A 14,219-nucleotide genomic window follows, 5' to 3' on the forward strand; every position below is an offset into this window, starting at 1 on the left:
ATCCTGCTACAGTTTATTCCCTGTATTTACACATACACCTTTTATTCATGCTTCTGTTCTCCACTAACCTTATGAGCTTCTTGAAGGTACAGGAAACTTATTTTTCACTGTACATGTTTCTGATCTACATGAAACTTGTGTTGTTTTAGTTGTGTGCTTTAAATATTTTTTAAAGAAAAATTGAAAGGTGGGACTGTGAATATTAGTTATAAATCTTAAGAGTTGCAAGGGACCTTAGTAATAACCCGTATTGGTAGTGAATAGCATTCTCCTTTTCTAGAATGTGCTTTCTCTACTTGGCAACTGTAATGAGTTTCTACAGTTCTAGCACTTACCATTGGATACTCAGTAAATTGTTGCTGAATTTACTGACAAGTCACAACGTTTCTTTCTAGATATTGCAAAAAGCTAAGTATCGAGCTTGGGGTGTATGAGCACACACTTTCTAGGAGAAACAATGGATTTTCAGGCATCTTTGTCAAAGTGGCAAATAAGCCCCTGGAGGGATATTCCTGGGCCGGTGGGGTTGGTGCCTCTTCAGAGGGCTAAGCGGTGAGCTGGGACCACAGCATGTACGTAGTATACATCTTGCCAGTGGGTGGCGGCAGGCCCTCACAAACTCGCCTCAAGACCAGCAGGCCTAATTTTACCATTGGGTGGGAAATAGGAATCCTCTAGTATTCCTAGCTTACTTTCTAACTTCTTGATGCCTAAAGATGCTTGATTGAAGGAACGAGGCCAGTAAGACAGTGAGTGCCAGAAACAGCACCATCTTAAAGATAAGTATCCAGACCAGTGCCAGGCATTTACTAGGTGCTAGACTGGTTCCAGAGCTCTAAGAATGCTTGTTAGTGCCTTCATATTCTACCTTGAGTTTTGATTTTTATACAAACTTCAGGCACCTAGAGAGGATTTACAGTGTAAGCTGTTTTTAGGTTCTTTAGTTCCAGTGTGGATGGAGACTGAGAACCAGTTATCACATGACATCCTCGGATGTCCACATGTGAGAAGAGAGGTTAGGCCTGCAGAGACAGGCTCAGTCTGCTCAGTCCTGAAGGTGGCTCTTCTGATTTTCTACATTTGTTCAGCCAAAACCATCACTCCTAACATCTCCAGTCAATAAGCAAGCCCTGATTGTGAATCTAGGAAAGTAAATAGCTCAGTGACAGAGTTGGAAATTTATAGATACAATTTTGTATAGGCATTAGCTCAGATCACATAACCTGACAACAGGACAAAATTGTTATTTAAAATCTAAAATGTTCTGGAAAATCCAGGGCTCACATATGGGTGGTCTTTACTCCAAGCATTATTACATATTTCAGTTGTGTGAGGCTGAGAGTGGGAGAGGGGCGTCCCAGATTATTGGACAACTGAGTCTGAAAGTTGGTATCAGATGATGATGCTATGAGCATCATGAGTGAACAATATCATGAGTGGACAATAAATGGGATTAAAGTTCAGAAGGGGAGAGGCTATGTTGGCTGTGATAATCATAAAACAGTAATAATACCTGGTACATAAATGTTTGTTGCATTTTCCTAATAGTACTTCATATTTGCATAGCATCTCAGAGTTTCCAGAACACTTTCATGTCAGTTATTTTCATCTGGCTTTATTAAGTATTCGCAACAACCTGTGACTAAGGTATTTATAAATGAGCTAAAATACATAAAATACTTAGAATAGTGGCTAGTGCATAGTGAATGCTTGCTATTAGTATTACAATTATTATTAACCTTATTTTATACAGAGGAAACGAAGGCTGAGAGAGGTAATTACTTGCCCAAAGTCACACAGTTGAAAAGTGACAGAACTATGCCTGAACCCAACTCCACTGGCTCCTATTTCTAGACCTTTCTCCATTATCCATTATCTCCATTATCCCGTGTCCCATTATTCTAACACGATGCCTCCAAATAGTGCTCTCTTAGTGTCAGGAGGTACTTTGGTCACTTGCTTATAAAACAGGAAGATTTCAAGTTGGGCTTGCCCAAGTTTTGCGGGAGCCTTAGAAGAGAAGTGTTTGAAATTGTGGTGCTCAGCCTCACAAGCCCTAGTTGGATAGGAATTGGTGAGTATATTCGTTGCCTTGAGTAAGAAGAGTTAAATCTAGAAGCCTCTACTCATTTTAGCAATAAGGTGAGATGGTTCATTGCCTGGCCCATCAAGGAAGCTGTAAGCCATTAAACTCACATAGATCCTCAGCTGCTAGGCTTGTTAAGAAAATGTTACAATAGGGGGAAATTGACAACACAGGCACCATAGATATTTTTAGTCTGTGCTTTAAGGATGTACATCTTGGGTTCTGTTTAGGATTGAGCAAAGAAGGTGAATTGGGGCTGATTTGACAAGACCGCCAGTCAGAATGTCCTTCTCTGTGTCCAGTTTATGCAAGAAACTGTGGGGATTGGGGCAAGGGAGAAGGGAACTAAGGGAGAGGAAGTCATTTTCCCAAACTTTCAAACACTGAGAAAGAGTGCTGTATTTTCCTTACTGGGGGGGAGTGGAGGTGGGCAGTGTGGCAATATAAGTAAGAACTGTAACTGTGTCTGTTCCTTGAACCAGCAATTCTCCAATAAATTGTTTATCTTTCTAATATACAACATTGTGACTATAGTTAATAATACTATATTGTATACTTGAAATTTTCTAAGAAAATAGATCTTCTGTGTTCTCACCACACACACATAAAATATAACTATGCAAGTTGATAGATGTGTTAACTAACTTGAGTGTGGTAATCCCATTTCACAAAATACAGGTATATTAAGTAATCATGATGCACACTTTAAATATATACAGTTTTGTCAATTATATCTCAGTATATTTGGAAAAGGTAAGTTATTTATCCCATGGATGTATTCTTTTTTTCCTATGGAGATATATATACATTTATTTATTTCTTTATTTATTTTTAAAGATTTTATTTCTTTATTTGAGAGAGAGAGAGCACAAGCAGGGGGAGCAGCCAAGGGAGAGGGAGAAACAAGATCCCTCCTGAGCAGGGAGCCCGATATGGGACTCCATCCCAGGACCTCATTATCTAACCCAAAGGCAGATGCTTAACCAGCTGAGCCACCTAGGCACCCCGGATATATATATTTTTAAGATTTATTTGTTTGTTTTAGAGAAGAGAGGAAGGGGCAGAGGGAGAGAGAAAGAGGACTCCATACTCACCATGGAGCCCAGTGTGGGTCTCGATCTCAGGACCCCAAGATCGTGACCTGAGCCGAAACCAAGAATCAAATACTTAACTGACTGTACCACTCAGGATTCCCTCCTATGGATATGTTCTTAAATGTTAGCCATTATTGCGCTGTTTATAATGGTAAAAACAACCCAAAAACTGGAAATCTAAGTACTTACCAATATATATGATGAAATTACTGTATGACGTTCAAATGCAATTTTATGCAACTATTAAAAAGAAAGAAGTCCATCAGTATATGCTGAAAGCATATTACTAAGATGTATTTTTGAGTGCAATAAAAATCAAGATTCAAAAAGAAGAGTTTATGTAGCATGATGCTACATGTATGTGTGAAGCATATATGTGTGCAGACATTTTCCCCACACTGGAAGGATAGGCCTGCAACTGATAATGGGGATTATATGTGATGAAAAAGAAATGGGAAAAGAGAAACTTATTTTTTATCTTATTCTTTTGTATACTTTTGAAGGTAGATTGATTGATTTCACCATATGACATACTTTTTTTTTTTTTTTTTTTTTAAATTTAAGCCACTTGCCTAAGATCACAGAGCCAGGGACAGATACTTCTAGGATCCCAGACTATGATTTCAGAGCCCTGTGATTCACAGCTCTCCTGGATTCTAACACGATGCCTCCAAATAGTGCTCTCTTAGTGTCAGGAGGTACTTTGGTCACTTGCTTATAAGTCACACAATTTTTCATGAAAATACCTGGAACCTAAATTTCTAAGGGCTAGAGCTAGGAAAATATGCTCATTCTCCAGAAGAAGGCTCTGTGCCCCATCTGCCTGCCATCTTCAGCTCGTTTTCCATAAGATTGTGCTCAGCCAACAGAGGTCAGTGACCTGGAGTCAGGAAACACAGACTAAGATATTCAACAGGACAAATTACCTTAAGGAAAAGGCATTAAGATCATTGGAGAGGTGGGGGCAGGGAGAAGGCATGCAAACAGTATCATTAGCCAACTTGGTCAATGGGCAGGTGCAGGAAGTGGCAGATAAATCCAGCCAGAATCTATAAATATACCTTAATATCAGTGTTGTAAACTCACAAAATAAGTGAGTGAATTAAAATACTTGGCAAAACATAAGCATCTAGTTGTAAACTTTTAGTTCTAAGCTTAGCTCCTATGAACTTTTCTGTGGCTTGGGCATATTATTTCCCTGCTCAGGCTTTCAGTTCCCCCATTGGTCAAACGAACATTGCTGTCCGCCCTGGCTGCTTCAGTAAGGCAAGGAATGTGCTTTGAAAGTGCAAGGTATCATATAGAATGAGAGGTTATTGTTAATGTCTCTGAGATTTACCTCATAGAACAAAAGCTATTTTGACAGGAAGATAGGAGGAGGCATCAGAATAGCATTGCTGGTGGTAAGGTAGACACACCTCATCAATTCAAGAAAAGAACCTCCAGGGTCATTTACTCCATTTCTCCTTTTTATTGTCCTGGATAAAGGCCTTCAGAGTTTAAGATCTGCAGAGCAGTGATAGTGGCATGTGTAGATTATCATTTAAGTCCATAAGTCAGTTAGAACAGTAGCCAAAGGGATGGGATACAGTACAGGTGGAGGGGTTTGCTGAGCTATAAATGTTGAACACAGTTCTGGAAGCAAGCTGATGAAGCTTAGCGAGTTATTGGGGCAAAGGTTGGGGACTAGGCTTCAGTGATCCAGCTCCAGGATGGCTGAATGCCTCTGAGGAACAATTTGAGGGTGGCCAGGGACTTGGATAGGACAAATGACAACTTCCTAGAACGGACTGTTCCAGCAGAGAGGAAAGGAAATAGCCTGGCCTCGTCCTGGGTAATTCACAGGAACCAGGATAGGAAGTATTTGTAGTAGAACTAGTGCTCACAACATCAAGTCCCTTTTGAGCAGAAGAAGGAAAATGGGGGAAAAAACATGCAATGCAGCACACATGACAAGTCAGTTTTCGTAATGGTGGGAGTGAAGATGGAGAGAATGAATCAGCAGAGAGGGATGACTGTACAGCCCCAGGATCACTGGATTCAGACTTGGGTGTGAATACTGTCTCTGCCACTAAGTTATCATTTGACTGTGAATTACACTATTTTTCTCCTCTGAGTCTTGGTTTCCTCATCTCAAAAATGAAGACCTTTCTCCCTATATCATAAATTGTTATTAGGATTAAATAAGATGTTCTTGAAAGCAACTTGCACACAATTCCTAGAGTATTATGCCCAATAAATGTTAGTTTATCCCTTTATTTTGAGAGGGTCTTTTGGAAACCTCCAGTGTAGCATACTAATTTGAAATTTCAAGCTCTGGGAAGGAACAACCTCGCTAACAGGTATAGCGTAGAAAGGCCCTTTATTCACATGGAGAACTAGCCTAAGTGGATAGGTAAGAAAATCTTTTGGGGGGGTAGGGTGGGGAGGGGGATATTAAGGGAAGGTAGGAATGAATATCAATATAAGTATAAGCACATCCACTTACAAGGAACTCTGAAGTCCCTGATGCTTTGTGAGACTCCTTTAGATCCATGAGAAGATAGGAAGATAATAAGTACTCTGTAACCTGGCCTGACTAGTTTTCTTGACTGAAATTCAGAAATACAGAATAGGTTTTGTGTTCAATTATAGTAGCTTTCCTCAGCCTCCTACCTTTTAAAATTTCTTTTCTGGTATAATTAATGCTCTGTCATTCACTGTCCTTTAATCCTTACTTTGTTGGTTATACCTGCCTTTTAAACTATTAATTGCCTCAAATACTTTTTGGAGGTATAGATATGAAGAGGTAAAACGATAACAGTTTCTTTAAAAACTAAAATTCCAAGGGTAGAACCCACCTAGAAAATCAGAGTGATCGGGAAGATAAGGAAAGTATAAAGATGTATGGTACTAACTTGGTCTTTACCAGAAATCATATTGGGAAAATTCCTACTTCTGGACTTCTTTTGTAGCCCAATGACAAAGTAGGATATTATAGAATCCCAAAACCTAGGAGTGAAAAAGTGCATTGGGTTATTTTATGGATGGGTAAACTGAGTAAAGGAGAGACCATGGTTTGCTTGAGGCTCTCTCACAATAATCTATTAGTTGAGTTTAGAGTCCAACCCTATCCCAGGTCTCTTGACTCTCATTCTGGGGTTCTTTCTGCTGTAGTCCTCTTTTTTATAATAGTAAATTTCCGATCTCAGACACATCTACAATACTAATTTGTGCGTTTTTTGTTTTGTTTTGGTTTGGTGTGGTTTGGTTTGGTTTGGTTTCTGTTTTGTTTTTGTTTTTGTTTTCGTTTTCCAGGGCCAAGTGCTTCCGGGGTAAAAAAGTCCTTGGAGATTATGACATCAAAGTGGAACAGGTAATTACCCTGAAGCCCAGAGTTACATCTGCGTCATCATTATTCTCTCTTGACATCCCAAAGTGAATCATCTAATCTTCAGAGTGGAGTACAGTGTTTGTCAGTGGATTCCAGGCCCTCTCTCCCCTCTCCCCACCTGTTCCCTGGGGCTTTTCTCTTTTTGAGGTATGACCATGAAGGCTGCCTTTCAACTTCCCTGACTTCTTTTCGTGGTGCTGGTGTCTATAAAGTAGTGAACTCTGGTAGTGTGTTCTCAGGCTGAGGAAAACCTTAGGAGAATATCTTCCTGGGACAGTGACCACACCTCCATATTGTTGATGGCATGATATTTCTGGGTTGGCACATGTCTGCCCTTCAGTTGTGCAGCCTCCCATGCTCCCTACTTTGGGTGTGAAGCTACACTTCTGAGAGAATTAAAACACACACACACACACACACACACAGACACACACACACACACACACACGCCCCTGTTTTTAATGTAATGAAGTCCTGAAAGCCCCCTTTCCCTTTTTTAAAATCTTCCTCTACCCTTTGCTTCATGATAGAGATTAAGTCCATTTGGGTGGAGAGGGGGATGTCCAGTTTAAACAATGCATATGCTTTCTATGTAATTATAGAAGTTAATCATCATTCTTTACAGAGTACTTTCTTACCCATTATTGTATTCAGTTCTTAGAACAGCTTGTTGGATAGTCAAGGTTGATTAAAAATTATTCCTATTTTATAGATGAAAGAAATTGTCCCCACACCCCCCACCCCAACCCCAGGAGGACAAGTGATTTGCCTAAAGTCCATGGAGCTAACTGGGGGCAGAGCAGAAGTAAGACCCAGTTGCCTAAACTAAAATCTAGTGTTTTTATGTTGAAACTGACAGAGGGCATGCTGCTCCAGTTTGCATTCCTACTCTATAGAAAGGCAGCCCAGAGTTGTCAGAAGACCTGAGCTTTGCTCCTGTCTCTGCCAAGAATAAATTTGTTTTTGTCCAGAAAGTCACTTAACTGCTTCTTTTGTAAATGGGGAGAATTATCTCTGTCCTTCCTGCCCCACAGAGTTGCTATGAAAGTGAGATGAAATCAGATTGTGAAAATGCTTTGGGAAACTGAATAAATGTTTGGTGGGAGGGCTGCTACTATTCTGTGGAGAACTTGGCAAAGCCAGGACTATGGACTTATTTCCCTAAAGTTATTTTTATTTATTTTTAATTTTTTTTTTTTTTTACAATTGAGTAAAAACACATAACATGAACTCTACCCTCTTAATCCCCTACTATTATTTTCCAGGCAGAATTTTCAGAGCTTAACCTGGTGGCCCATGCAGATGGGACCTATGCTGTGGATATGCAGGTCCTTCGGAATGGCACAAAAGTTGTCCGGTAAGGTCCTTTCTGTCCTCAGGGTCACTGTCACTGTCTTCAGAGTTATTTTCTGGTTTGCATAGGTGGTTTCAAAGTCAAGTGTTAGAGTGGAATGGCAGTGCCATGTATATAGTATAGAAGTTAATGATGTATGCTATGTAGCAGTGGTAGAGGAAGGCAGAGAATATCAGCTCCTGCTCTCAGGGGTCTCTTAGTCCAATGGTAGACAAAGGACTCAGGACTCATTTAGAGGTAACTGGATTACTATCAGAGGGGTTCTAGGATTCCAGCTCCACTTCTACCAGTGTTATTTTTGTGCTTTTATCTCTGCATATATTTTCCCAGGAAAAGAGGATTCCGTTGCTTAAAAAGAAAGTTTGAAAACCTCTGATCTAGTTCAACCTCCTACTTTACATTCATTTGCTTAGATTCACTCAGTGAGTTGGTCACAGAGCCTTGTTTTTGTTTATTTATTTTTTTTAGTGTTAATATTAATATTAATTTTTTTCAGAGCCTTGTGTTTCTATGTGAATTCTCTTAACTCCCAACCCTGTACTCTTCTATGTTCCTCAGTCCTGGGAATTCATAAGTCTGATAGGAAAGTCTAGGTTGGAAGGGACATAAGATAGAAGAAAATTTGCAGTTACAGGGCACAAACATGCCAGGTGGTATGCTGGGTAACTTACAGATGTGGCCAAATTTAATAAAACAGTTCTGTGAGGGAGGTAACAAGAATTCCAGATGAGGGAAAATGGCTTCCACAGTGTCAATTTTCCCATGGGCTCAGCATGGTGTCAGGTTTTCAAATACAGAATCTTGTGCCAGGAAGAATCTTTACTTCAACCTCTTTCCTATGTTAACCTACAGCATCCTGACACTGAGGTCTCCGACATCTGGTAAGAACTGGCTCAGTGACAAGGAAGGCAAAGCTCAGATGTCTGGAACCTAACAATAGGAAACGTAAACTCATTCATCCTAGAGATGAGGAGGACAGAAAAATAGAAATCCGGCCAGTGGGGAGAGAGCTCAAGAGAGAATAATGGGCCCCTCCAACTGCAGGTAGAGTGAGTCATAGGGATGCGTACACACAAGGATGTGGTGAGAGAAAGGTCCATAGCAGGGTGCCAGGAGGGATCTGGCAAAACTAAGGCAGGTCCTTCCAAGTATGCATGTAGGAACTTAAGAGCTGGCCAGTGTAGGAAATCTAGGGTTCAGTTCCTATAACTGGCATTTAAGGTTTGATCTCAAGAATACAGCTGGAGTCAGTTTCCCAGAACTGGGGCACAGGGAGATCAGAGCAGCTCCAGCACATGCCATAATGACTTGATGCTACATTCCTTGAGTTACTGAGAAGGGCTTCTTCCACCCCCACTTCAAAAGACTGATCTCTGAGCCCAGGTGGTACTGGAGCTGTAGATGGGGGGGGGGGGGGGGGGTTTAATGTGTGCCTGGGCAGAGAACCAGGTGGGTCATTGCATATGGTGTGAAACTGGCAGGCTCCAGAGCCTTGAGGGAGAATGCTGCTACAGAACTGACTCTTTGGGAAGGTGGGGTTCCCTTGGAGTCAGGGCATGAAGATAGAGCAGCTGAGGAGCTTTGCTGGCTAGAGGGGAAACACAGGGAGCCTTCCCATGCATGGGAACATTCTGTACTCCCAGTGCTTCCTGTAGCCATTGCTCAACCTCAGTTCTTCAAAAAATATTTGCACCCCTCCCTAGTGTACACTTTGGAAGAATAACACTGAAGTTTGGCATGTGTTCTCAGCCAGCCAGGACCCTTGCTCTTCTGGGGGCCTGAAGAGGGCATTGCCTATTTTAAGGAGCAAGTTTAAGGAATCAGAATAGGACACTGAGTTCAGGGATCTCTGTGGCAGGGTGGTGAAGTCAGGCAAATATGTCTTCAAAGTCTACTCGGGCACTCTTTGTTGGAGCATAAACGCTGAAGCCACAAGGAGCTTCTCTTTTATTGCCCCATAGGGACCAGGTAAATTCTTGTTCATTTAAGTTGTAAGGGTATGAAAGTGTTTCTTTTTCCCCTCCTGAGGGAATTTGTACCTTAGAAAAAGACAATGCTCAATCCAGAGGAATAAGGGAACTTCAGACATCTCTTTAAATCTCCTTTAAGAGCTGCCATAACTTCCTATTCCATAGAATATTAAAACGAGGGGCTTACATCAGGTGACCCTTAATATCCCTTCTCTGTCTAGGGCTTTGGAAATAGGAGACAAGATGAGGGGCTGGTTTATGGGAAACTTGCCTCTACATTTTTACCAGGTCCTTCCGGCCAGACTTTGTGCTTATCCGGCAGCATGCATTCGGCATGGCAGAGAATGAGGACTTCCGTCACCTTGTCATTGGCATGCAGTACGCAGGCCTCCCCAGCATCAACTCGCTGGAATCCATTTACAACTTCTGTGACAAGCCATGGGTGGTGAGTGAGGCTCCCTTCCCCCCAGGTAAAAAGGTGGGATCCAGGTCCTGTATCTCCCAGTCCCACAGGAGGGACCACTGGCAATCAAGTTGCACTAGGCACAACTGAGAGGATGTGAGAGGAGCTTCAGATGGGACCTGGGGAAGGGTGGGCTCTCGCAATAAAACATTATCTTCAAGGGCTGGGCTGCCTTTGATGTAGAGTGGACCTTTGACTCACAACAAAGTCACACAAAGATTCTCTAAAGAAGTCCTTATAGATCTGCAAGCTGTGCCCTCAAGCCATAGATGTAAGAATAAAAATACCTGATTCTTGCCTCTCAGTGGTCTATTGGAAACGCCTGAGGCAGGTGGGGACCCAGCTCCTATAACGGCTCTCCAGGCAGCCCTCTTAGAAGGAAATACCTGCTCCCAATCACATCCTCTTCCTCTTGTTTTTCAAAAATCACTTCAGCTATCACACTGGCTTGCCAAGGGCCACTGTGAAGTTCTCAAACCCAAGCCTCTATACCACCCAGGGAGTTGGAGGGGAGGCTTTTTAACCAGATGGACCCATCACCTTTGCTCTTGGTCTCTTCCTCACACCTGAACTCACAGTTTTCCCGTTCCCTTGGAAACCAGGGAGATCTGAGAGTGTAAGAGAAAGACCAGTGAATGAGGAGTCAGGGGGAGCTGCTGTGGTTGAGGAGGGAGGGTTGGGTTCCTGATCACCACTCATGCAGATACCTCTGGCCTGAGGCACGTAAGAATCCTAGGGTTTTGCAGAAACAAGCTAAAAGAGTTGTATGATTTAAATGTGAAGGCATTATTTGAGGCCTTTACCAAGTTTCTTTTCCCCCTAGTTTCACAACTTTCCCTACTGCACATAAGCCCTAGCCCTTTTCTTCCCTTTCCTTCCCTGCCCTTTCAATACCTGATAGAATTTGTCTGCCTCATAGCCACACAGGATGATTCTGCTATTGCTAATTTATTTCTTCTAAGTAAATTTTTCTGTGTCTGGTTTCTTTGTCAACTAGGGATGGATAATAGTAGTACCTGTCACCAGTTTGCCAGCCTGGTTGTTATAGTCCCCTAGTATTTAGGATCTCTTAAAGAAAATAGTCCCCTCCTTTATGTTCCAAAACTATGCCAGAAGCCAGGGTGGGAGGATCAGAGAGCCTATGCCTAGGGCTTTGCCCCTCCTGGGATCTGGGATCTGGTGAGGGTTCACATTCTCACCCATTCACAATCCAGCACATTGCCTTTGGCATCACATGAGAACAGCAAGGCTCCCTGGCCAGACACCAAGTTCTCCCTTCATTTTCATTAAGCAGCTGCTACACTAATGACATTTTATATATTGTTCTCTACTTGTTAATGGAAGTGAACAAATTTGGTGACCATGAAGGGAGGGTTCCTCTGAAATGATGACTTTTGTTCATATTCTCTTTCTTTATTGTGACTGTTCTTGGTGTGAGGAGAGACCTCAGTTGGGTGGTTAAGGTTCTATCTACCTTGTGTCTCTGAGCACATCTGCTATTATATATTGGTCAGGGCAGGCTGTGCCCTGGGATTTTGGAAGCAGAAGTGGCCCTATCAATGAAGGTAATATTCTAGAGAAAGTAAGAATGCCACCATTCCATATTGCTGCAAATTTATCTAAAAATCCTATCACTCCATCTGGGTATTTTAGAGACAGAGGCACAGGAGTTGAATTAAAGCATTTATTTCCAGGAGGGCCAAGGATAACATATTAAACTCAAGACTGATTCTGAAATCTCATTTCTTCCAAGAAGTCTTTCCTGATTCAATGAAGAAATGGTGATAATGAACATTATCTTCCTATTCATTGCCAACACCACCCCCAGCTCCTAAATCCATTCTTTTGTCTATGCATAGAGGAAATAACCCTTATCAGATATTACATTTGTTTAATTGGTAACTGTGTACTTGTGACTTAATCTAAGTTTCCAAGGAGGCAGGGGTTAGATGCCAAGCCCAGTACCTTGAGCAGACAGGGACTGCTGGAGATAAAGTGGAGTAGGGTAGGGTGAGCTCCCAGGGACCTAACTAGTGTCTGGGAACTGGCTGCCATTTTAGTCTTGCTGTCCCAGGACTCTGGGATTTTGCCGTGGGCCTTCCTGGCATCGCTGTGGTGTCTGTGTAACTCTCCCACATGCTGGAAAGATAAGGCCCCACATGCCTTGGTGCCATGCCAGGGCGTGGGTTGCAGCAGGACAGAGGTTGTTAGGCAGAGCTGGCATCAGCTTGCTGGTGATGCTGGAGAGCCTTGGGAGCTCAGGCAGATATCCAGAGGCAGAACAGGAATCCAAGGTGGCCAAGGTGGGCAGGCAGGACTTAAAGGTCAGATGGGGTGATGGAGAGAATCAGAGAAGGCAAAAAAGGTCTGAGGGGTTTGTCTTGACAGTCAAAGCAAGTTGAAAAACTAAAGAATGGCAAGGACAGCAAGGTACAGTGAAACATGCAATGGGGCAAGACGTGACCTACCTGGTTGCTGTCCTAGTGCAGTCCCAATTCCAGGCATGATCTGGTAACCTATGCTGTCCTTTGCTTTTCTAGCCTCTGTATCCTCATATGTAAAATGAGATGTCTGGTCTAGAGACTCTCTAAAGTCTCTCAATAATAAAATCTTCAGGGTTCAAGAGTCTCTGAATCATACTTTTCTGTTTTATAGGAGGCTCTCAAGATCTATAGTCACCAGCTGTGTCACAAATGGGAGTGACTCAGAAATTCCAACATTTTCCAGCATTTCAAAAATAATGAAATTCTGTCCCTGACAACAAAAGGATCACAATATATGATCACTTAAAGTGCAGTTTGATAATGGAGTTTGGGAGGATATATAATAAAATGATATTCCTTTATGGTAAAAATTTTGAGGAACTGATCAAACTTACTCCTTTCATTTTATTTATGAAGAAAATGAGGCCTGGAGAGGAGAAATCATTTGCTCAAGGACACCTAGCGAGTTCAAGGCAGAACAAGAACCCAAAGACTCTAACCCAGTTTTCTAACAACCCAGTTCTAAGTTTCTGCTCCTCCCCCCACACTCCCCTGTCCCCACCGGCTCTTGTACCAACATCCCTTATTGAGAATAGGAGCTAGGCTTTTGAAAAATGTTCTAGCTTTCCTTTCTCTGATAAATAGAAGGCAAGTTTGATCTGGCAACTTTTCCTTCTAGCAGTTCCAGATATCAGTGGTTTCAAGTGTAAACTAACCTAAGTAGCACTACAGGGAAGATGCTGGATTACCCCTGCTGCCAGTGCACTGGAGGTGTGTGGGTGGGTGTGTGTTTGAATGGATTGAGCAGAAAAGTCCTATGTGTTTCCTACAGGAAGAGCATGGTCTCTGCAGAGTCTGAAAGGCAGCAGGAAGAGTTATAGGTTGGAAAAAAAGGGGCCTGACTATGATCCCACCTCAACTATTATGTGACGTTGGGCAAGTGATCTCTCTGGGTTTCAGTTTCTTCACTTATAAAATGTGGGGACAGGGAACTCCAGGGGGTGCTAGATGTTTGCCTGAGGCTTTTCAACCCTCAGACTGTAAGTATGTGTATCTCACCTCTTCATAGAGTTGTTCTGGATTCTCCTAGGTAAAGGATCCAGAATTCAGTTCTTAGATGAGTAATAAGTCCTAGAGTGTCTAGGTCTGTCTATCCTGCATACCATGAGCATCAATATTTTCCTAAAGAACAGCTTTATTCATGACCCCTGCTCCAATTCTTATGACTCCATACTGTCTGCAGAAAACAGCTACCATTCCTTTCTTAGAATTGGAACTTTCAAGACTTGTCCCCATGTTACCTATCTAGCTTTATCAATTGTCATCTCTAGAGATCATGTATTTAAAGTTAGAGATCTAAATTTCAATCCCAGCTTCACCTTTTTGTAGTTCTGTG

The 14,219-nt window shown here is 42.1% G+C and overlaps 1 protein-coding gene across 3 annotated transcripts in view; it reads left to right on the forward strand.

The window, feature by feature from the left end:
- The window catches only part of SYN2 (synapsin II), a 210,345-nt gene that overhangs the window by 153,980 nt on the left and 42,146 nt on the right, over nt 1-14,219 (forward strand). For all 3 annotated transcript variants that reach the window (XM_013052398.2, XM_045063325.1, XM_045063324.1), the window contains exons 2-4: nt 6,478-6,535; nt 7,819-7,910; nt 10,166-10,322. In XM_013052398.2, coding sequence (XP_012907852.2) covers nt 6,478-6,535; nt 7,819-7,910; nt 10,166-10,322 — 307 coding nt within the window. The remainder of the gene's footprint in view (nt 1-6,477; nt 6,536-7,818; nt 7,911-10,165; nt 10,323-14,219) is intronic.

This window comes from Mustela putorius, unplaced genomic scaffold (assembly GCF_011764305.1).
Source record: "Mustela putorius furo isolate JIRA1106 unplaced genomic scaffold, ASM1176430v1.1 tig00003850_pilon_pilon_pilon, whole genome shotgun sequence".
Classification (NCBI taxonomy): Eukaryota; Metazoa; Chordata; class Mammalia; order Carnivora; family Mustelidae; genus Mustela; species Mustela putorius.